At 36.2% G+C, this 25953-nt stretch overlaps 3 protein-coding genes across 3 annotated transcripts; 2 read left to right on the top strand and 1 right to left on the bottom strand.

The window, feature by feature from the left end:
• Nucleotides 1-555: 555 nt before the first annotated feature.
• On the bottom strand, nt 556-2115 carry LOC132543053 (perlucin-like). The gene is made up of 5 exons (XM_060206509.1): nt 2073-2115; nt 1608-1708; nt 1322-1412; nt 698-926; nt 556-592 (listed from the first exon to the last, which is right to left on the bottom strand). Exons 1-5 carry the CDS (start codon nt 2113-2115, stop codon nt 556-558), a joined length of 501 nt encoding a protein of 166 aa, XP_060062492.1.
• Nucleotides 2116-5206: 3091 nt separating this feature from the next.
• LOC132543046 (perlucin-like protein) lies at nt 5207-9871 on the top strand. The gene is made up of 5 exons (XM_060206501.1): nt 5207-5237; nt 5777-5877; nt 6615-6705; nt 8308-8578; nt 9819-9871. The coding sequence occupies exons 1-5, from the start codon at nt 5207-5209 to the stop codon at nt 9856-9858; spliced, it is 534 nt and encodes a 177-aa protein (XP_060062484.1). The 3' UTR covers nt 9859-9871.
• Nucleotides 9872-17127: 7256 nt separating this feature from the next.
• Nucleotides 17128-21723, top strand: LOC132543054 (hepatic lectin-like). Its single transcript, XM_060206510.1, has 5 exons — nt 17128-17167; nt 18187-18287; nt 18945-19035; nt 20823-21054; nt 21661-21723. The coding sequence occupies exons 1-5, from the start codon at nt 17128-17130 to the stop codon at nt 21692-21694; spliced, it is 498 nt and encodes a 165-aa protein (XP_060062493.1). The 3' UTR covers nt 21695-21723.
• Nucleotides 21724-25953: the final 4230 nt, after the last annotated feature.

Consider the following 25953-nt stretch of genomic DNA (forward strand, 5'->3'; position numbering starts at 1 on the left):
TCTAGTTTAACAGCTATCTGTCTCCTGTGAAGGGATGTCTTAGGTCCTGTCTATGGAACCTGTACTTACTACTCACTACTGGACGCTCATTGTGCCTGCTTAACAATTCACCCGTTCTAGTATAACTATGAGTATTACAGGATGGGGAGTCCTGCTAGGAGTTCTCAGCTGAATACTTCAGTGTGACTGAACTATAATGACGGCTTCAGTTCAGCAGTAACATTTGTAAAAGGTTAAACGAACAGACCTCAGTCTCCTGTAAACACTTACTCAACACATGCACACACCTTGCATACAATCAACTACGGATTTGATTTTCAGATATACAATTACACTATTGATTTACTTTATACCCGAATCCGGATATACCATCATATCTGGTTTTCTGAATTAGTTGATATAATGATCGTCATTCAGTCTGTGTATCTTCATTTCTTTTAGAATAAAACAAAAAAAAGAAAACGCAATAAGAAAACAAATAATGTGAAGTAAACGTCAAAAACGATTTAATGCGATCCCGGTAACATGTAAACAATTGAGACCGACCGCTCCGGATTACCCTACTACTGGAAGAGGGGTGGAACCTGTTGCCCTGAAATGAACAAGATAAAACATATTTGTTAGTATTAAGTTAAAGTCACGCCAATGATATATTTTTCATCTGACTAATGTACATCCACAGTAAAGATAAACTTACGGTTGCTCGCAAACGTAGTTGTAGTGGCTGGTGCATCTGTCGTCCCTCCAAACAAGTTCATTGTCAGCGTTCATATAAAAAGACATACAGTTAGCAGAGTTGTTTCCGTCTGGTTGACCTTGATCCCAGAAAGTCGCAGAACCTAAAGGCGAACCTGACTCGAACCAACGCCAATGGTTTTCTATTGCCAAGTCATTTCCGCCTAACCAGAAATGACCCAACCTCCATGCTGTCGAAAAAACAAACCAACATCTTCTTAATGATATGTTCGTGTAATATAAAGCATGATTACGTATTTAGTGAAATGTCGTAAAGGTGTTCTTGTGTAACACAATGAACCCTAATTGGCCCACTAACGGAGTGATAAACCCGACAAACAGCATGGCGGTGAAAGTCACTAGGTCAGATATCGATGTTTGATTTTCTATAGTATAACACAGACAATTGAATAAGAAAATCGATATAACTTTCTATAAAGAATATCGTCTTCTGATGAACATGAATCTAACAAAGATACACCATGTAGATATGCATGGTTGGAAAATTGAAATACACGCTTTGTTTATTACTCATACTCATTTCTAAACTGACTTATCTTAATATAGGGAACCGAATGACACTCACAATGAAAGATATTTAGATATGTAAACAGGAAATCATGCTTATCTTGGTTGTCATCTGAAGTCAGGTAACTATTGTGTTTTCTGCAATCAGCCTGTCAAAAAACAGAGGAAACTAAAACTAATAACCTAATCATGAAATGCCTATGCGATAATGCATAATAGAAATCGACTTAAGTTCGCGACTGTGGAGTCTGATTGTGTTGACATGTTGGTATTTTCTGACAGACTGGTGTACAAATTAAGTAATGTTTGTTATGATATGAACTAATGATAAACCAATACCTTACCTCCGCATCATTCCAGTTCTTCTTTTGTGATCCGAACCAAAAACATTCCTGATCGTTCTCAATCCAGCCTGACGGGCACGTGCTGAACACAAGAATGAAAGCTGAAAGAAAATAAGTCAGGATTAAACTGTCATTTGATCATAGATCGAGAAGGTATAAGACTATTTGAGTTAAAAAGAATTAGATTTCATTCAGTCTCTAGTATTGGTGTGTTCAGGACAATGATGATCTGTACTTATTAAATCTGATGTGGCATCACAACAACAAAATGCATTTACCGGTGTGATTTTACACGTGATTAATTAATAGAATATTGTCAAGTAGCAAAGTACTCCTTTGCAATCACTATATGTATTAAAACCACTAAGAAACATTATTCAAACAGACCATTGGCAATAATAGACTAAACAAAGATTTCTTTAGTGGCAGAAATACGTAATTCTTAAAATATTCAGTTATATGTACCTGAACATGCAATGTAAGAGTAGATGATCCACGACGCGGCCATTTTGGGACAGTAAATGCGAATAACCGGTACGCAGATAGCCCGATACTATACAGACATGAGAAAACGTGACGTAATTGAGAAAGTGTGTCACTCTCGGCGATAGCACTGCTATGGGAAGTAGACTTATCACCACATACAATACAGAAAAACTGTTACTACTAAGGTTTTAGTATCTATAACTTTATATACCTCTAAACGTTTAATTCACCTTCACATAAATCGAGAATAGTATTGACACGAAACTTTCATCAGACTAAAGACTTGTTTTTGTTTTCGCACGACAAAACCAACATTGAGAGTTTTCAAACAAGCTATGTGATAAACGTGATGATTTCAATTCCTTTACTGTAAATTTTCCATTTCTTGGTAGCAACATGCCTACATCTCCAACCTACGGTGTTGCAGTTGATTTGATTTTCAAGGACCTGTTCTTATAATCACGATTATCGTGCAAGAAGTCTTCAACTGACATATAAAGTTGTAACACAGAGTTTCAAAGGATGCAGATTGAGGAAACATATTGACACGTTTCACGGTCATCATAGCGATCTCATTGTGAAATATTCTATTTCTGTGTTCGAAATTAATCTGGACATGTTTAGTGTTCCTTTAGTTAGTTGGTTATTTGGATTGACCAAGGTTTACATGGCGGGTGTCGTCGATGAAGCAGAATAGGCTTACTCTTCCAGAACACCTGGTCTTATATTCCATGTACTTTTTTCAGGAGCCTCCGTGTAAATATGTTTGGTTTTCGTTGTAGGTTTTTTTATTTTATTTATTTATTTCTATCTCATATCTCAGACCGCTTTTATATCCATTAATATATACATGAACAGATGCAAAATGGTTTTATTTCTAATTTCAAGAAAATTAACCTTGGATGTGATATCAGGTCTGAGTTGGGTTTAAACCATGTAATCAATACGAGGGTAGAAGATACTTTTTGCTCCCTATTGGGCTGTTAACTTATCGTTTAAGTTTTTGGTCTGCTTTCCCCCAGTTTCAGAGGATTTGTCGTCAATTGCACTTTAATTCATTCGTGTATTGGAACAGGTCAGAATATATACACATGTACTTAACGTTTTTGCATTTGTGTTAAGTGTTAATAACCAAAATCATGTAACGCATAAAACATTTGATGAGAGTGACTTGTGATAGCAAAATAAACAGACCATACGAAAGTGCTCGATCACTTTAAAGATTTTAGGTGAAAATCTTAAATTCCCATTTTAAAGATGTCTACATTGGAACGAGATGTTGTGAAGTATTTGAACTTGACTTGATAACGATAAAACTACACTTAAATTCATTGTTATGTTGACACCGACAATCACAAATGATAATTTGAAAGTGTTGTTTTATTCTTAACACACCATTTTATCATGTTTCCGGGACTTAAATATTCTCCACACGGTGAGACATAATTACGTGATATTTCTTTCCTTATTTGGCGTATATGCATTGTATCTACTGCCTAATGCATCTGTAAAGTTGTTAATACTTAACCTTTCTATAAAAGTTACCATTTGGGAAGTGCCATTGGGAAGGATCCGTTATATTAAAGATAGAGACAATATTTAGAACTTTGCACCTTGCAATGTATATGACCTTTAGAGAACAGACCTGCGCTGTGTCACCTTGTGGTTAATGATAAACATAAACTGCAGGGTTTGAAACGAATGTCAAGTTATAAAGACCTCTGGACTGGTTCTATAAAAATGTAATTTTATTAAATCGAAAACTACAAGAAAAACTGTTTCACGACACAGCCTTTCTATCTGAAATTTTTTTTTAGTAGAAAACTATCACAGACAAATTAAAACGTCTAAAAATGCTTCATGTGCCCAGACGGAATTAAAATGTGAATATCCAGAGAAAGCGAAGAAAAGAACATGTTATTAGTTCCTGCTATTCTCTACATGGTCGGTTTCATGATCTTACAGCTAGATAGGTATTCCTGTATCACATTTATAGTACAAATTTGACACCTTTTGTTGCTGTGCTTGCGGCTTGGCTGTATAATGCAGTATACTTAATATCTTAGTTCCATTTTATCTAATTCTAAATTTGTAGTTATAAGTGCTATTTACAGTTTTGTATTTTGTATAAACTTGATGCATTCAGGTAACCTTTTTCAACATCATAGGACAATATCTGTCATTAATTATAATTCAAAAACATTATTATATAAGAAAAACGACAGGAACAAAGCCACGTGTGAAAATAATGGCAATTCAATGTCAGAAATCATTTATCTGGTATTATTCAGAACAGACATGATTCACGTTTTGGTAAAACTAAAAATATGGTAAAATAATTGTTTTGTCTAATTGTTGCGTTATACCTTATCCATAAAAGTTTTATTTTGTTTCGTGCTATTCGTGAGATTTGGGGCCAAAATAGCACTTTCTACTGAACTGCCAAAATTGAGATCTAGTTAACTAGTTAACTGGCCTTTTGAATGGAATTATTCTTCAGAATTTGGTTTGAAAATAAGTCCATACATTAAAGGTCAACTCTCTAGCAAACGGTTGTATGCATCTCCATTTTTTCTCTACTATTAATCGTCGTGAAGTTTATTGTCAGCCGTGGAAATGAAGGGCGTTTTCACTCTTAACAATACGTTTATGCAAGTTTTTACATATAAGGAAGGAACGAAGACTACACACACGATGGTTTTCCTAATTTGAAGAACAAAAAAGTCAATTTTGGCCACAAGGGTAATATGTGTACCCAATTTGTATAGATTATCATGTATGTGTACTAGCATGTAAAATGTAAAAATTGGAATAGGCAGACGTTATAAAACCGTGCTTAAAACTCGGTCACCATACACCAAACGTAATAAGGTTAGGGACAGTCTTGTTAGAAGTCAAGATAAGGCATAACCAAACGTTCCCGATCCTAATGTACTTGATGGAACCAAGGTGTAAATATTCTAGTTATATAAAGATAGAAAGAGTGCAAAAGCGTGACATCATCAGATTTAAGGTGCACTTTCAGACCACACAGCTCTCGCGAGCGACCTTGACCTTTAAAGTGTCAGACACATGCGATAGCGCTCACGTATCTAGAACCAGTTCACAACAAGATGAAGGCAGTTTTATTACTATTTATATGTGGTAAGATATTTATTGTTGTTTCAATAATTTCCTTATGATCTGAACTTTCATGTAAAATTAAGTATCTATGACGAAATAATCTTTTTTTTATTATTTCTAATGTTCGTTATCATTCCTGTCAATAAATGATTTATTGTTCACAACATTTTCCAGACATACTCAAACTTAAAATACCAATTAAGTTTCCAAATAAGGACATTAAACCATTTCTAAAGAACATGGCGGCGATTTATTCATATCGATCACACAAATCGAATTTCTCGTTGTTAAAGAACTGTGTTCATTTATAGGTCAGTTTAAGTCAAGTAACAGTAGTGTAATAACTGACAAATACATTGGGATAGGAGGGTTATTTAGAGAAAGCCTTATTCTGATTTCGTGCCTTGAAAACCTGGCATGTACTTTTCTGATATTATGTAATCATGTATATCTGTATTTTTGTGATTTTCTCCTAATCAGTAGACTGTACTGGAATGAGTTCTCTATTAGTGTGGTTCATTGGAGATAAACGTTACTTTGCCTGATACTATTTCACATAGGCTTTGGTTTGGTATACCCCACCTGTGAACCAGGATGGACCTTATTTAAAGAAGATTGTATATGGTTCAGTAACACTCCTAAGGTCTGGTTTGATGCTGAGGTAAGTAGACCGGAAGTATCCTGAAGAACCCGATATAGGTAAAAGTTTTAGAACAGGGAGTTTTCGGTATTCGTTTTAAATATACATTTTATCCATTTTACATGTACATGAATCCATAATTTCTGAAATCTGATAATACCATGAGTGATGGTGATGTTACAAATTCAATGGTTTCAGCATTGTCAGTGATGAATGATGAGCTTTATGCTTTCTAATCATATCAACGTAATTTGGTATAACAATATTTATATCCCCTTCATTTTAGTATGATACTATAATTTTTAGTTTATAAAGTATCACTAAATGTGATATATAATTAATGTACAAATATCAATATCATGTGATACAGACAAACAAGGCCGGATGCCATGTAAATGCTGTCTGGTGTAAAAAGTAATTATATACATTATTAGTGGTCTACAGGGCGCCATTTTCTACTCCTACACAAAACTGTCTTTACTATACGGTTCTTCATATACAATAGTTGTTCACTTCATTAAATTCGAAGTAAACGAAATGTCCTTTTCATATAAATCTGTATATATAACGTATACATTGTGTTATCTTTTAAATACCAAGTTTTTATTTACATGTAAAAACATTCTTTTGAATGTATTGCTTAGGGTATAATGTACCATGTTATTTTAGATGTATAAGAAGTTTTTTTCTGAAGCAAATATTTATCTTCTGTTGAATATCTCATATCTTCCCGTTAAATACTATTTTCTTTCATACAGCTCGACTGTCGAAGACGTAAATCATGGCTGATGTCTGACGACAATGAAGAGAAACACAATTTTATTTCACGTATTCTCTATGCCTTCAAAAGTAAGATGACCTTATCATTATAACAGATACTTAACACTTAGACGATAAAACAATCGGCGACGTATCCCTTTGTTCAATTTTTTGACAAATTATTTTTGAAACGTGCATTTAATTAGCTAATTACTGTTTCGATTTTATCCCATTATAATATTTAGCCTCTAAAAGTGATGAGCAAATCACGTGCAAATTAGATTTTTAAAGGAGAATTTGGTTTAAGACACGCTAATTCCGAAAGATCTATATATCATACAACTGTTTTGTTTGTCCTTGGTATGAAAAAAGGAGGAATGCATTTAGCCAGAAACAGATCCTTTTAATGAAAACTAGAACTTTCAAGAGAATGTTAAATAGATGTTTTCTTACCGCAATAGTTAGGTGTTATTCAACTCCTGAAGCATCTATCAATAATTCAAACATACATGTTATACCACCACGTATTACACGTCAGCAAGTTAAGATTGAAAGAAATAAGATCGAAAGAGCACTTCACCCGACCGTGGAAACTAGAAAGCATACTTTTTACTTTGGAAGGGGAAAAAAAACCTTGTTATAATTTTTAATGAATTTTAATACCCTTATGTATTTCGGAAATTTAAAATTTTGCACACTAATCAGCGGCATATTAAAAGAGGTCATATTATTACGCCCAAACGGTAACAGCACACGTCATTTCAACTTCGGAATAGCCTTTATATATTGGTAGAAGCTGGTCATAAACACTCGTTGTTTTTATATAGATCTGTAGTGTTTCTTTCACTTCGTTTAGTTTTTTTTCCAAAAAATACAAAATCACTCGCTAAATCTGGTAGGGTATGTAACGTTTGAAAAATAATTCGCTTTGCAAGCTCTGTTTATTCTTGATCTTTCACATAATTGATTAGAAGTCAGATGGGATATGATAACAATGGTAAATCTCGGAAACCAATTCCAACAACGACTGTACCATCAAGTAATTTAAAATATTTGTAAAAATGTGAGTGATGTAATTGTTTTTTATCTTTACCTTTTTCCGTCCTAATAACAGTCATGTGATCTAAAGACGGTGTCCCTGAGCAATGCGACCACTGGCGGTCGTTTCTGTTATAGTGCCATCACACTGAAATGTCATTATCTGTACACGGTAGCATGATTCATAATACCAGTAATACTAATAAAAGTCGATGAAGTCCTTAGACATCGTATTTTTTCATACGTTGCGACAATAAGGGACCACGAATAGGCATTCACAAGGCTTGGACACAGCAAAAAATGACAAAGAAAAAAAAAGAGAAAAAACACTTAAGATGCCGCTTACAATAATCAGATGACAAAGGTACAATTCTAACGACTTATCTGCATGCCAGATCCAGACCCTTTTGAGACTGTGAGAGAAGCAAGATGATGAAGACTATAAAACAAATCGGCTTAGCTAATGTTAATGGATAGAATTGAAAGCGTAGTAACTTTATGAATATTAAACTTAGTCAACATTGGCTGTTGGATTATTGAAATAAAAATGTTTTATTTTCAAAAAGAGATGTTTTGGTAAAAAAGATACAGACTTGCCAATGAATTTTGTAAAAAGCGTGCTGTAAATGTAGAATTTGTCTTACATTTTACCAGGCTTCCACTTCAATCATTATTTCATCGGCGGGAGTGATATCACTTTTGAGAATCAATGGCGATGGTTAGAAACCGGTGTTCAGGTTGGACCTTTCACAAGATGGGGAACGGGAGAACCAGACGGAAATAACTCTAAAAACTGCCTCTCACTGAAGTGGGAAAATGATCGAAACCTCGTGTGGTCTGACGAAAATTGTGGATCTCACTCGACCCACCCAGTTGCAAATCATTCTAATGTCCATGGAGCGGAATACTATATATGCGAAAAACCGTGCGTACATAGACAATTTGTCTCTGAAAATAAAAATATAGATCTATTTTATATCTCAGGATTTACATGGCGGGTGGCCTCAGTGAGGCATAAGACGCTTACACTGCAGGAACACCCAGTCTTATTCTCCTTGTACTTTTTAGGAGTCTCCGTATTAATCTTTGTTATTATTTTGGCCTAGTATTAGATGATGTTGACATGTTGATGTTTCCTTTGACGTTCTCACATAAAAAGAAATTATTTAACATACAGTTTTAAAAAAACACATGTCCTCTTCATCCATGAAATAAGTAACGCGGTGATGGCGGCCTGTCTGGCTCGAAGATCCATGTTGGTAATCTGATTTAGTTTTGTTTCCCTCGCTATCAACAACTAGCCAAAATAAACAGTGTGTATAGTAACATTTAAGATTAGCTGTGTGCCGAATACTTAAACAATATAGTAATTCTGCCGTCTGTTATACATTTGAATCTCGGACGTTTTAATAGTCAATTAGTTCCTTAATTTTGTAAATTGTAGGTAAAGCTTCATGTTCTTTTCTAATTTGACAGGGGCGAGAAATAATTCCTTTCCCATGGGAAATATCAATTATAATCCTAAAGATAATTTTCTATTCCGTCAAGAATGTTTTCAAAAGATTTCCCTGTGCTGACGTCAGAGTTATCGCTCTATAAATAGATTTATTGAATCATTCTTGTTACCTTCATACATATATTTGTGGTATATTTTCGTATAGAAAAGTAACATTTTCAAAATATATGCATTTTTTAAACATATGCCAGCAAAAAGTAAACGTTAACTTGAAATGATATTCGACCCCGGTGCTTCTATTTTTTTTTTTTTTTTTAGATTTTCTATTTTATTGTTATGTCATGCAGTGATAGGCTTTCATAAGTAGGAAAACTTACTGACCAATCCCTTTGACATTGTTTTGCCAAATAAAAATGTTTTTTTGTAATTGTCGATATTGACATGATGATGAAAGATTTTATTTAATTCGCCTCTTGTCGTTTCAATCCGACCCGTCAAATATTTCATACACATTGTCTCTATATGTGTTAATGAAGTGCAGATGACTCTTATAATACAAGATTTCAATTGTGAAATCACCAATGACCATGGCTATTTTGTTTGATGAGGATGATCGTGTAGTAGGCATGCAATACATTCCGAGAGTCATACCTGTAGAATGAAGATAGTATTTTACAGGAAACCATACTCCATATATCTTATTTTACAGGTCAGGCACTGGTGGGCCGAGTGTTGTTGGTCGTCGGTAACTGGGAAACGAGCAATGTCCATTCAAGATGTAATCAATAAACTATAAATGCAATCAGTATCAAAAATGTTGTTTGTTGTTTCTTATTTTCATTTTCATTCCGACGTAAAAAGACGACGATACTGGGCCCCTGTTACAATTTTTGAAAATCTGGAAAATAAGTTCAGGCTTATTTTCATTATACGTCAGAAATAACAGTTTATTTATGTGAATATTTTCAAGTTGTAGGCGTATTTTTGAGGTAAGCTTATTTTTGAGGTAGACATATTTTTGAGGTAGACTTATTTTTGAGGTAAGCTTATTTTTGAGGTAGACTTATTTTTGAGGTAAGCTTATTTTTGAGGTAGACTTATTTTTTGAGGTAGACTTATTTTTGAGGTAGACTTATTTTTTAGGTAAGCTTATTTTTGAGGTAGACTTATTTTTGAGGTAAGCTTATTTTTGAGGTAGACTTATTTTTTGAGGTAAACTTATTTTTGAGGTAGACTTATTTTTTAGGTAATGTTATTTTTGAGGTAAGCTTATTTTTGAGGTAGACATATTTTTGAGGTAGACTTATTTTTGATGTAAGCTTATTTTTGAGGTAGACTTATTTTTGAGGTAAGCTTATTTTTGAGGTAGACTTATTTTTTGAGGTAGACTTACTTTTGAGGTAGACTTATTTTTTAGGTAAGCTTATTTTTGAGGTAGACTTATTTTTGAGGTAAGCTTATTTTTGAGGTAGACTTATTTTTTGAGGTAGACTTATTTTTTAGGTAAGCTTATTTTTGAGGTAATGTTATTTTTTAGGTAAGCTTATTTTTGAGGTAGACTTATTTTTGATGTAAGCTTATTTTTGAGGTAGACTTATTTTTGAGGTAGACTTATTTTTTAGGTAGACTTATTTTTTTAGGTAGACTTATTTTTGAGATAAGCTTATTTGTAAGGTAGACTTATTTTTGAGGTAAGCTTATTTTTGAGGTAGACTTATTTTTGAGGTAAGCTTATTTTTGAGGTAGACTTATTTTCAAGTTTTTGTGATGTACAACATTGTCCCCTGACTATTTGCACTACTACACATGGAAACATATAAGCATGTATATCATAGCTAATTGGAGCTTGGAAGTAACGCATGTTTCCAATGGATCAGGATCACACATACTGTACGTGTTTAAACCTTGTCGAAACAAAACTTTGGCAGTAAAAATCTACATACACCGCCCATCCTTAAATCGGATGGCTCAGTGGTAACGTACTCACCTTTTAACTAGTCGTTTGGGTTCGATTTCCTGAGCGGATAAGAAAAGGTCAGGAGTCACTTGCCATACCACTTTCTCCGGGTACTCCGGTTTCCTTCTACAGTAAGACCCGTGGTCCGTGATTGCTGTAAAATAGATAAAGCTTAAATAATTATTGTGGAATCATAAGGCGAACACTTCATCAGTCCTACACAAAGGACCTCATTGCGTCTCTGCCTTGACTAAGTTGTCTTTGTATCCATACAACACTTAATATATAATCACACAGACCTTGTCAAGACCCTCTGACTGTACAAGTTATCATCACACAGACCTAGTCAAGACCCTCTGACTGTACATGTTATCATCACACAGACCTAGTCAAGACCTTCTGACTGTACAAGTTATCATCACACAGACCTAGTCAAGACCCTCTGACTGTACATGTTATCATCACACAGACCTAGTCAAGACCTTCTGACTTTACAAGTTATCATCACACAGACCTAGTCAAGACCTTCTGACTGTACAAGTTATCATCATACAGAGACCTTCTGACTGTACAAGTTATCATCACACAGACCTAGTCAAGACCTTCTGACTGTACAAGTTATCATCATACAGACCTTGTCAAGACCCTCTGACTGTACAAGTTATCATCACACAGACCTAGTCAAGACCTTCTGACTGTACAAGTTATCATCACACAGACCTAGTCAAGACCTTCTGACTGTACAAGTTATCATCACACAGACCTTGTCAAGACCCTCTGACTGTACAAGTTATCATCACACAGACCTAGTCAAGACCTTCTGACTGTACAAGTTATCATCACACAGACCTAGTCAAGACCTTCTGACTGTACAAGTTATCATCACACAGACCTAGTCAAGACCTTCTGACTGTACAAGTTATCATCACACAGACCTAGTCAAGACCTTCTGACTGTACAAGTTATCATCACACAGACCTAGTCAAGACCTTCTGACTGTACAAGTTATCATCACACAGACCTTGTCAAGACCCTCTGACTGTACAAGTTATCATCACACAGACCTAGTCAAGACCTTCTGACTGTACAAGTTATCATCACACAGACCTAGTCAAGACCTTCTAATCAAGACCTTCTGTGTACAAGTTATCATCACACAGACCTAGTCAAGACCTTCTGACTGTGTTATCATCACACAGACCTTGTCAAGTGACTGTACAAGTTATCATCACACAGACCTAGTCAAGACCTTCTGACTGTACAAGTTATCATCACACAGACCTAGTCAAGACCTTCTGACTGTACAAGTTATCATCACACAGACCTAGTCAAGACCTTCTGACTGTACAAGTTATCATCATACAGACCTAGTCAAGACCTTCTGACTGTACAAGTTATCATCACACAGACCTTGTCAAGACCTTCTGACTGTACAAGTTATCATCACACAGACCTAGTCAAGACCTTCTGACTGTACAAGTTATCATCACACAGACCTAGTCAAGACCTTCTGACTGTACAAGTTATCATCACACAGACCTAGTCAAGACCTTCTGACTGTACAAGTTATCATCACACAGACCTAGTCAAGACCTTCTGACTGTACAAGTTATCATCACACAGACCTAGTCAAGACCTTCTGACTGTACAAGTTATCATCATACAGACCTTGTCAAGACCTTCTGACTGTACAAGTTATCATCACACAGACCTTGTCAAGACCCTCTGACTGTACAAGTTATCATCACACAGACCTAGTCAAGACCTTCTGACTGTACAAGTTATCATCACACAGACCTAGTCAAGACCTTCTGACTGTACAAGTTATCATCACACAGACCTAGTCAAGACCTTCTGACTGTACAAGTTATCATCACACAGTACAAGTTATCATCACACAGACCTAGTCAAGACCTTTCTGACAAGTTATCATCACACAGTAGTCAAGTTATCATCACAGACCTTGTCAAGACCTTCTGACTGTACAAGTTATCATCACACAGACCTAGTCAAGACCATCTGACTGTACAAGTTATCATCACACAGACCTAGTCAAGACCTTCTGACTTTACAAGTTATCATCACACAGACCTAGTTATCATCACACAGACCTAGTCAAGACCTTCTGACTGTACAAGTTATCATCATCACAGACCTTGTCAAGACCCTCTGACTCATCATACAGACCTAGTCAAGACCCTCTGACTGTAAGTTATCATCATACAGACAAGACCCTCTGACTGTACAAGTTATCATCACACAGACCTAGTCAAGACCTTCTGACTGTACAAGTTATCATCACACAGACCTAGTCAAGACCTTCTGACTGTACAAGTTATCATCACACAGACCTAGTCAAGACCTTCTGACTGTACAAGTTATCATCACACAGACCTAGTCAAGACCTTCTAACTTTACAAGTTATCATCACACAGACCTAGTCAAGACCTTCTGACTGTACAAGTTATCATCACACAGACCTAGTCAAGACCTTCTGACTGTACAAGTTATCATCACACAGACCTAGTCAAGACCTTCTGACTGTACAAGTTATCATCATACAGACCTAGTCAAGACCTTCTGACTGTACAAGTTATCATCACACAGACCTAGTCAAGACCTTCTGACTGTACAAGTTATCATCACACAGACCTAGTCAAGACCTTCTGACTGTCCAAGTTATCATCCTACTGAGCTTGTCAAGTCCCTCTGACTGTACAAGTTATCATCACACAGACCTAGTCAAGACCTTCTGACTGTACAAGTTATCATCACACAGACCTAGTCAAGACCTTCTGACTGTACAAGTTATCATCACACAGACCTAGTCAAGACCTTCTGACTGTACAAGTTATCATCACACAGACCTAGTCAAGACCCTCTGACATGTTATCATCACACAGACCTAGTCAAGACCTTCTGACTTTACAAGTTATCATCACACAGACCTAGTCAAGACCTTCTGACTGTACAAGTTATCATCACACAGACCTAGTCAAGACCTTCTGACTGTACAAGTTATCATCACACAGACCTAGTCAAGACCTTCTGACTGTACAAGTTATCATCACACAGACCTTGTCAAGACCCTCTGACTGTACAAGTTATCATCACACAGACCTAGTCAAGACCTTCTGACTGTACAAGTTATCATCACACAGACCTTGTCAAGACCCTCTGACTGTACAAGTTATCATCACACAGACCTAGTCAAGACCTTCTGACTGTACAAGTTATCATCACACAGACCTAGTCAAGACCTTCTAACTTTACAAGTTATCATCACACAGACCTAGTCAAGACCTTCTGACTGTACAAGTTATCATCATACAGACCTAGTCAAGACCTTCTGACTTTACAAGTTATCATCACACAGACCTTGTCAAGACCTTCTGACTGTACAAGTTATCATCACACAGACCTAGTCAAGACCTTCTGACTGTACAAGTTATCATCACACAGACCTAGTCAAGACCTTCTGACTGTACAAGTTATCATCATACAGACCTAGTCAAGACCTTCTGACTGTACAAGTTATCATCACACAGACCTAGTCAAGACCTTCTGACTGTACAAGTTATCATCACACAGACCTAGTCAAGACCTTCTGACTGTACAAGTTATCATCATACAGACCTTGTCAAGACCCTCTGACTGTACAAGTTATCATCACACAGACCTAGTCAAGACCCTCTGACTGTACATGTTATCATCACACAGACCTAGTCAAGACCTTCTGACTGTACAAGTTATCATCATACAGACCTAGTCAAGACCTTCTGACTGTACAAGTTATCATCACACAGACCTAGTTCTATAACATTGTCCATACCTGTTTGTTTTATAACTGTGTCCAGACCTGTTTGTTTTATAACAGTGGCCAGGTCTGTGTATGTTCTATAACAGTGTCCAGGTCTGTGTATGTGCTATAACAGTGTCCAGGTCTGTGTATGTTCTATAACAGTGTACAGGTCTGTGTATGTTCTATAACAGTGTCCAGGTCTGTGTATGTTCTATAACAGTGTACAAGTCTGTGTATGTTCTATAACAGTGTCCAGGTCTGTGTATGTTCTATAACAGTGTCCAGGTCTGTGTATGTTCTATAACAGTGTCCAGGTCTGTGTATGTGCTATAACAGTGTCCAGGTCTGTGTATGTACTATAACAGTGTCCAGGTCTGTGTATGTTCTATAACAGTGTCCAGGTCTGTGTATGTGCTATAACAGTGGCTAGGTCTGTGTATGTTCTATAACAGTGTCCAGGTCTGTGTATGTTCTATAACAGTGGCTAGGTCTGTGTATGTACTATAACAGTGTACAGGTCTGTGTATGTTCTATAACAGTGTCCAGGTCTGTGTATGTGCTATAACAGTGTCCAGGTCTGTGTATGTACTATAACAGTGTCCAGGTCTGTGTATGTTCTATAACAGTGGCTAGGTCTGTGTATGTACTATAACAGTGTACAGGTCTGTGTATGTTCTATAACAGTGTCCAGGTCTGTGTATGTGCTATAACAGTGTCCAGGTCTGTGTATGTACTATAACAGTGTACAGGTCTGTGTATGTTCTATAACGGTGTCCAGGTCTGTGTATGTACTATAACAGTGTCCAGGTCTGTGTATGTTCTATAACAGTGTCCAGGTCTGTGTATGTTCTATAACAGTGCCCAGGTCTGTGTATGTTCTATAACAGTGTCCAGGTCTGTGTATGTGCTATAACAGTGTCCTGGTCTGTGTATGTACTATAACAGTGGCTAGGTCTGTGTATGTTCTATATCAGTGCCCAGGTCTGTGTATGTTCTATAACAGTGTCCAGGTCTGTGTATGTGCTATAACAGTGTCCAGGTCTGTGTATGTACTATAACAGTGTACAGGTCTGTGTATGTTCTATAACAGTGTCCAGGTCTGTGTATGTACTATAACAGTGTCCAGGTCTGTGTATGTTCTATAACAGTGTCCAGGTCTGTGTATGTTCTATAACAGTGTCCAGGTCTGTGTATGTTCTATAACAGTGGCTAGGTCTGTGTATGTTCTATAACAGTGCCCAGGTCTGTGTATGTTCTATAACAGTGTACAGGTCTGTGTATGTACTATAACAGTGTCCAGGTCTGTGTATGTTCTATAACAGTGCCCAGGTCTGTGTATGTTCTATAACAGTGTACAGGTCTGTGTATGTACTATAACAGTGTCCAGGTCTGTGTATGTTCTATAACAGTGTACAGGTCTGTGTATGTTCTATAACAGTGTCCAGGTCTGTGTATGTTCTATAACAGTGTCCAGGTCTGTGTATGTTCTATAACAGTGTACAGGTCTGTGTATGTTCTATAACAGTGCCCAGGTCTGTGTATGTTCTATAACAGTGTCCAGGTCTGTGTATGTACTATAACAGTGTCCAGGTCTGTGTATGTGCTATAACAGTGTCCAGGTCTGTGTATGTACTATAACAGTGTCCAGGTCTGTGTATGTTCTATAACAGTGTCCAGGTCTGTGTATGTTCTATAACAGTGTCCAGGTCTGTGTATGTTCTATAACAGTGTCCAGGTCTGTGTATGTTCTATAACAGTGTCCAGGTCTGTGTATGTTCTATAACAGTGCCCAGGTCTGTGTATGTTCTATAACAGTGTACAGGTCTGTGTATGTTCTATAACAGTGTCCAGGTCTGTGTATGTGCTATAACAGTGCCCAGGTCTGTGTATGTACTTTATGTATGCACGAGTTTCCTCATTGTTTTCGCACTTTAACGTCTGGGAACAGCCAGTGTGATATCTGGACGGATTTAAACACTCCGAAATGGGAAATACAGCGCGGAAGCCCTATGTTATGCATTTGACGGCTGATCTAGTTTGGTCTGACAGTGATATATGAGGTTTATTTATTCTAGTTTCCTACAGATGTTGGTATATGTTTAATAAGTTATACAATATATCGGACATGTCACCAGAAATGGTTCGATAACGAAGACACCACTTTATCTATTCAGGTCGGCTTTAGGGCCAGTCAATTTAAGTGTTACAGTCCAGTTGAGGGAGTCTAACATTAGGATCTCACAAGACAAAATCACAAGGATGTATATAAAAGAATGTGTTCTCCTGTTTGTTATCTTTGGTAAGTAAATAGACTCTTATCTTTATTATGAAAAAAATGATAGCGTCTTATTGACAAACTGAAAAATAGTCTGGGGAAGAAGTCAGAGATAGTCACAGCCTACAATATACTTCCTAAATATGTTCCTTTTTATATCTAGGTCTAGGTCAACACAGATTATCATTGCTGATAAATCTTTTGATTGAAAATGTTGATTTTGGTCGAGTCTAAATTCGATACTTTAATGTATTGCTAGAAAAAAAGTCATATATCCCTCAATTCATAATTTGGGACGGAATTTGATGTATTTTTTTTAAATACCAATCAAATACTGATAAATCTGCTGCGTTATACATAATGAGATTTAGCTTATCATACTTGTACGTATTTGTAAACCAGAAACGTGATGGAAATAATATATAATGACAATTAAATGTGCGCATCTTAAGACACCAGACGTAAGCTGTCGCTAATACAATGTGTACAATGTGTGGTGACTGTAGACATAATTACGGGTGCAATGTGTGGTGACTGTAGACATAATTACGGGTGCAATGTGTGGTGACTGTAGATATAATTGTGTACAATGTGTGGTGACTGTAGACATAATTACGGGTACAATGTGTGGTGACTGTAGACATAATAACGGGTACAATGTGTGGTGACTGTAGACATAATAACGGGTACAATGTGTGGTGACTGTAGACATAATTACGGGTACAATGTGGTGACTGTAGACATAATTACGGGTACAATGTGTGGTGACTGTAGATATAATTACGGGTACAATGTGTGGTGACTGTAGACATAATGACGGGTACAATGTGGTGACTGTAGACATAATGACGGGTACAATGTGGTGACTGTAGACATAATCCTGACTGGACACATAACTACGGGAAATACGTGTATGGGGCTGATACCTTTAATTGAGGACGGGTAACGTGATCTAATTTATTAACATTATTTTGTATAACTGATGTTCATCCATGCTAAACAGTGTCTTAATAAAAATGCGCTGATATTTTATGGATATCCAGGTGTCGTTTCAATACACTCTGAGTGTGAACATGGGTGGGTGCAGTTCAAGGAGAACTGCCTCCATTTCAACGGTGCGAGAACCAACTGGAATCAAGCGGAGGTTTGTTGTTTATAGATGTTTCCACTTCAGCTCTCAGTAGTATACTAACGGGTTCATTTAATATCGTAATTTCAATAAACGTGTTAAATTCTGGATATTACATTAATTGTACATGAAGTCACGTGCACATTCTGTGGAGAACTAAATGTGACGATCTAGATAATTATAACATACGTATATCTACAGAATATTTTTGTTTTATTTCGTAGGCACTCTTTATCCTCGAATTCATATGTTTGTGAATCACTCTCACTTTTACAAAATACATTCTAATAAATATCTGATGTATATCCTAGAATCAATATATCCGCTACAGAGCAGCCTCTTGAAGATAACTATTGTACAGTAATTACAATAAACTTAGTGATATATTGATCAAGTATCGCGGGCATAAATGATTTTCAGCTGTGCTTCATAAAAATGTACTCGATATTTATAACTTAACAAAACCAACTTATCAGTATAATCATATTCAAACTCAAGTTCAATAAAACAAACGCAAAATATGAACAAAAGAAAGATTTACACGAGAATTCCTTCAAAAGAACAATGAGAATAAGACACATTTCGCAGTATATCCTTTGATTGCAATTGTTACATTGTTATATATTTGTATTTTATTTTAAATTTCTAAATTAATTCTAGTCTTAATTACAGATAGAGTGTAAAAAGTTACACGGATGGCTCGCTTCTGACGATTCACAGGAAAAGCACGACTTCCTTTTTACAATTGCGAACGTCCTAAAAAGTAAGACGTAGCCAGAATATCTCTTGATGTTTGTCACAGTAATGATTCTGAATCAACATTATCTCCCTTGATGTTTGTCACAGTAATTATTCTGAATCAACATTATCTCCCTTGATGTTTGTCACAGTAATTATTCTGAATCAACATTATCTCCCTTGATGTTGGTCACAGTAAAGATTCTGAATCAACTTTGTCTCCCTTGATGTTGGTCACAGTAATTATTCTGAATCAACAGTATCTCCCTTGATGTTTGTCAAAGTAATTATTCTGAATCAACAATATCTCCCTTGATGTTTGTCACAGTAATTATTCTGAATCAACTTTGTCTCCCTTGATGTTTGTCACAGTAATTATTCTGAATCAACAGTATCTCCCTTGATGTTTGTCACAGTAATGATTCTGAATCAACATTATCTCCCTTGATGTTTGTCACAGTAAAGATTCTGAATCAACATTGTCTCCCTTGATGTTTGTCACAGTAATTATTCTGAATCAACATTATCTCCCTTGATGTTTGTCACAGTAATTATTCTGAATCAACATTATCTCCCTTGATGTTTGTCACAGTAATGATTCTGAATCAACATTATCTCCCTTGATGTTGGTCACAGTAAAGATTCTGAATCAATATTATCTCCCTTGATGTTTGTCACAGTAATTATTCTGAATCAACATTATCTCCCTTGATGTTGGTCACAGTAAAGATTCTGAATCAACATTGTCTCCCTTGATGTTGGTCACAGTAATTATTCTGAATCAACTTTGTCTCCCTTGATGTTTGTCACAGTAATTATTCTGAATCAACATTATCTCCCTTGATGTTTGTCACAGTAATGATTCTGAATCAACATTATCTCCCTTGATGTTGGTCACAGTAAAGATTCTGAATCAATATTATCTCCCTTGATGTTTGTCACAGTAATGATTCTGAATCAACATTATCTCCCTTGATGTTAGTCACAGTAAAGATTCTGAATCAACATTGTCTCCCTTGATGTTTGTCACAGTAATGATTCTGAATCAACATTATCTCCCTTGATGTTTGTCACAGTAATGATTCTGAATCAACATTGTCTCCCTTGATGTTGGTCACAGTAAAGATTCTGAATCAACATTGTCTCCCTTGATGTTGGTCACAGTAATTATTCTGAATCAACTTTGTCTCCCTTGATGTTGGTCACAGTAATTATTCTGAATCAACATTATCTCCCTTGATGTTTGTCACAGTAATGATTCTGAATCAACATTATCTCCCTTGATGTTTGTCACAGTAATTATTCTGAATCAACATTATCTCCCTTGATGTTGGTCACAGTAAAGATTCTGAATCAATATTATCTCCCTTGATGTTTGTCACAGTAATTATTCTGAATCAACATTATCTCCCTTGATGTTGGTCACAGTAAAGATTCTGAATCAACATTGTCTCCCTTGATGTTTGTCACAGTAATTATTCTGAATCAACTTTGTCTCCCTTGATGTTTGTCACAGTAATTATTCTGAATCAACAATATCTCCCTTGATGTTTGTCACAGTAAAGATTCTGAATCAATATTATCTCCCTTGATGTTTGTCACAGTAATGATTCTGAATCAACAATATCTCCCTTGATGTTTGTCACAGTAATTATTCTGAATCAACATTGTCTCCCTTGATGTTTGTCACAGTAATTATTCTGAATCAACAATATATCCCTTGATGTTTGTCACAGTAATTATTCTGAATCAACACTCTATCTCCTGATATTTGTAACAGTAACTAGTCAGTTATCTTCATCTTCATTTTAGCGATCAGAATCTACCCATTTTACGTCGGTGCGACCGACTTCATCTTTGAAGGGCAGTACCGTTGGGTAGAGACCGGACAATACGTGGGACCCTTCACAAAGTGGGATATTGGAAACCCTAACGGAAACTGGACTGACAATTGTCTAATGCTAAACTGGACTGCTACGGAGGACGAGCTTGTCTGGCAGGATGAACGGTGCAGCAACAGCCACTATTTCATTTGTGAAAAATTGTGAGTATAAATGGCGTAATGTCTACCGTTTCGGCTCTTGGTAGAATGTTTCGATATAAAATTCTGTTGTCAATCTTAATGAAATAATATCCCTTCGTTCAAATCCATGTAAATTATCGTTATGAAAAGTTGGTCACATGATTACAAGGGAACCTCAGTTTGTCAAAAAAAAAAAAAAAGCATGTTATGTACACTATGGTTTTGTTACATTTTGAGACAATTTGAAGCAATATGTACACAAATTATGTAAACATCGACTAAAACTGCTGTAAACGTTTGCGTTACCGAGGAACTCTATTTTAACTTTCTTTCGGTGATATTATAAAAATCGCAAAACGACGATATCTGGAAAGTTTAAACGTAGATTCATGGCAAAATACATCATTTATGTTGGTGGAACTGCCAATGACAAAAAAGAAACTATCAGAGAGAGAGAGAGAGAGAGGGAGAGACAGACAGAGAGACAGAGAGAGAGAGAGAGCTTTCATAATACATATTTCATAAAGTGACGTAAATTGCCTTCTTAACATATACAGTGCATGACCCCATTGTAAACGTGATTCAAGTCCACGTCGGCCTTACTGTCTTCCTAATATTGTTTTCTAGAAGCAACGCAACCACACCAGTTGTCGGCAAGTAAAGCGAAATCTTTTCATTTACAAATCACTGGATTATTGTTGATATCAATAAATAAAAAACATGGTGTCGTTTCTGTGTTTGTTGTTGTTGGTGCGTGGTCGATCGAAGTTGCTTGACATACAGTGGCAAAATATGCAGGCCTCTTGGTATGTCGGTAAATTAACTGCTTTGGTGGTTAAAACTACAAGGAATCCGGATTTATTTCAAAAGGTACCAATAAATCTAAATGCTACTATATATATCTTTTTTTTTACATATTCGTGTCTTTTTTCGCTAAATTAGCTTACAAATAGGTATGCAAAACTGAATACATTTTAGCCGCTGAGAAAATTTGGCATCAGGTGTGCTGAATGGTGCCAATCCTTAGTTTTGCACAAATATGGATGTTTTGATGTCTCACCGGATTTGAATTTTTTTGTTATTGAAGTCGGCAGCAGTTCAAAGAGTATTGAAATATCATGTGCTCAGGTGTTCAATGTTCATTGAGTAATCCACGGTATCCGTAAGAACTTTAAAATGCACATGTATACCTCTTATAAAGGCTATTTTTATCACACTTGTGGATTTATTCTTAATCAAATGTCAAATGCCTCGTACGCCGGCAGTTTTCTAAAGTATTGCTAGTCGTCCTATTAACATCGAAAAGTATAAGGCTTCACTCCTCTATATCTCGAAGAGAAGACATTGGGATGTCACGACACTGATGTACGTTACGCCGTCACGGCTATAGTAGATTCTTTCTTTGATCGAATATGCTCAAACCAACCTTTTAAAAGAACAACACTTTCCCAGACGAGTTCGAATTTAAGAGTTGTATGGTCAAGGTCACTGTTACTATATTTGCGACAGACCGCAATATCATGATCAAGGAGAGAGACCAGCTTTAACGTTGACTGAAGATGCTCAAGTAACTTACTGCGGTCGCTTTGTCGTTCGTCACAATTTACTTTTTTAATTCTCGACACATCCGGAACAAAGTTATATAAACTTCCGCACATGCTAGCCAACGCCACCCGACTCCAACTCTCCAATGGTGAACCTTACTGGTGTGTTATACTGCTGTTACTTCCTCGGAGCTGACAACTGAGGCGAAAACACCACATGTCGAATACAATATCCAAAATCATCTCAAAACCAAATTTTGAGTGAATCAAATACTGTTCTATTTTTACCTATTTCTTGTCTACTCCAACAGAGTGAAGATGAGTATATTCAGAAAAGAAATCAACAGGAAAGGACCAAAGAATATTCCTTGAGTTTGTTTAGATTAAGCAGGTGAGATGTTGGACGATTCACCATTTAACAGTATGGGATCTGACAATGAGGATTTTTTCATCCAATTGTTAGTTTTACCATTTATTTGTTACTTTGATAATTTTGTTTGTGAACTGGGGAGTTAACAACTAATTTTATCAAATGTTTTGGTGAAATCCACATTTGAACGCCAGTTGGTGTGCCAAAATCTAGATGTTCTATCAAATAGTTAGAATTCACATGGCGCGTTTTTGACGGAAGCCATGCAACGAAGGTTAGAGAGAGAATTATCAGCATGCTGTTAGATGTTTTTTATAGATAGGTACACAATTAGCTAATTTTCAAACCTAAGGGACCTCGCCAGTATCTCAGGAAAGTTTGAATGGCGGAGAACAGGACATATATCCATGACGAGTAGGTTTGGTTATGTCAAGGCTAGCAGCCTTCGAGATATCCAGTGTAGGCAGAAGTTTTGTTTTGCCAGTTTTTATTGTGTTACAGTATACACGCCAATAGTGTGAGTTTCCTGGCCCCATGGTCTCATATTTGTCACGTGGTGGGGATATGGGGTTTAAAATTGCTATGGGTAAAATAACATTTTTGCTAATAATCGGTTATATCTACATAAAAAAAATAATTCAAACTCGGTTGAAGAAATCAAAGTTTGGAATGTCCGTTTGATGGTATTAATATATCAACCAAGACTGACCGTATTTTAGATTTTCAATATACTCATATATAATTTTTCTCTCTTCCACTAGCCCTCTGTCTTGTTCCTTGCTGCTTGTCTCTTTTTATCTCGGCTATTCTCCTCTAAAGTGTGTGAGGGTTTCAAAATGTAAGTGAAAAAGATTAGAAATTGTTGGTGAGTGAGATACATAGATGTGATATGAATGTTTAGCCCACTATCACCCTCTCTTTTCTTCTCTTTCTTTTTCTCTGTCTCTCTATGTGGAAGGAAAGTGTGTGTGTGTGTGTGTGTGTGTGTGTAATAAAGATGACAAAGGCATGTGTTTTGTTGTGTATATAGAAATGGTAATTGGTTTTTGTAGACCATATTTTCTTAATTATATATCTATGGATGAATCCTGATTGCAATATTCTAATGCTGATGGCAACTATGAAGATAAGAATGTTGTGTAAACTAGGATATTATCTACAATATACTTAAGTTATTGATTCACAAATAGTTACAATCCTATACAGGTATGCAAGTTTCTGTGTGTGGAGTGTGTGTATGCTTATGTGATGTTAACTATACTTGTAAAAAATGCTTAAAAATAAAAAATTACAAAAAAAAAAAAGACTGACCGTTTCAAAAATCTTCTCCTCGAGAAACAGATACAATAGAACGAAATATGCTTCATGCATGGAAGAGATCTTAAGGTGGTTTACCAAATTTGTGAATTTATTAACCCTAAGATCTCTTATTTTCCACTCTACTATCTACAATGTAGGTATACGTTGATCTGTGTTTACATTTGATACTGAGTGGAAAGGTAACTTGCATTCGCTATTTCAAATCAAAGGGACATGTAAAGGGATCGTATTGCAAATGAATGAATGATACCTCTCCCTTCAGATCCATACTTATGATCTTGAAAGAAATCGAACTAAAGAGCATAATTAGGTAGTAAAAGTACCAAGTTCTCACCCCACCCCTTCCCCCTTCTGGATCCGCGAGTAGGGATGATAGAATTTGGTAAAAATTGTTATTCAGTAAATGTTTGGAGGGAAGTAACTCGTGAAAAATTTCAATGCTTCGTTTTCTCCTCGAGTTACTTCCCTTCGTATCGTTTTGTGTGTTTTACCCCTGAACAGCTCAGGATAATATTGAAGGTTCCATGTGAGACACCTTGTGGATAAGACAAGAGAACTAGTTTGATCCTGTGATGTACATCAAATGAATCTCGAGGTCGTATATTTGGGTGTCGCTCTTTTGTAATCTTCAAAGGAACGTATCAGTTTGTGATTGGTCATTTTCCCCTGAAACCCGCTCTAGACCAATCAAATGACTTCGCTCTTGCCTTCAATTTTACCAGGAAATATGTTCCAGGGGTGCAGAGAGCGATAGTGCGCGTAGAAAATGAGTATCGAGGATGATATAGTATCTGTACCATAAAAAAAACTTACAATCACTATGTTATAAAAAAAGGATTAGATTACTACTAAAAAGAAGAAATATTACACAGGGATTTCTAAAACTTTCCTTATCCCTGAAAGTTTTCAAGGAAACAGCTGTGAGATGTAGTTTCATGAATTTACTCTACTGCACTGCATCTAATTGTAAATTTGTACTGAATGATGCCATTTGCTAACAAAAACCTCAGCTGAGATGAATAAAAGCCTCGGGTGAGGTGAATAAAATCCTCAGTTGAGATAAATAAAAACCTGGGGTGGGGTGAATAAAAACCGCGGATAAGGTGAATAAAAACCTCGGGTGAGGTGAATAAAAACCTCGGGTGAGATGAATAAAAACCTCGGGTGAGGTGAATAAAAACCTCGGGTGAGGTGAATAAAAATCTCGGGTGAGATGAATAAAAACCTCGGGTGAGGTAAATAAAAACTTAAGGGTGACATTTAGTTGTTCCACGTATTAGCTTTAGAAGGAAAACAAGTAACTTATGTATTTATGATTGAGACTTTGTCTAGGACACAAGATCTTTAGACACCTGTATTGGAAACTATTGCATTAAGTCCAGGGGAGCGTCAGTGGAAACAGCCGAAATGTGGCATTAAAATAACAATAACAAAAACACACCGCGTAATTTTCGTTGTCCATAAAGTAACGATATTCGTCAAGAAATATTTCGTTGGTTACGATCAATCTTATTTCTTAAAACTACGTAGATTTATCATTCAGTCTTTGAATAATATGAAGTTTAATTACCATGTCAAGAGACATTTAATCCCGTTACAACTGTAGAATCTGATTTTCAACAATTCTCACGGAGGTATCTTTAAGCCGCACATCATTTTGCCAGATCGGATGCTGTTTTAACTATT

The sequence above is a fragment of the Ylistrum balloti genome, unplaced genomic scaffold (assembly GCF_031769215.1).
Source record: "Ylistrum balloti isolate Yb309-2 unplaced genomic scaffold, AGI_CSIRO_Ybal_v1 Utg369738, whole genome shotgun sequence".
NCBI lineage: Eukaryota > Metazoa > Mollusca > Bivalvia > Pectinida > Pectinidae > Ylistrum > Ylistrum balloti.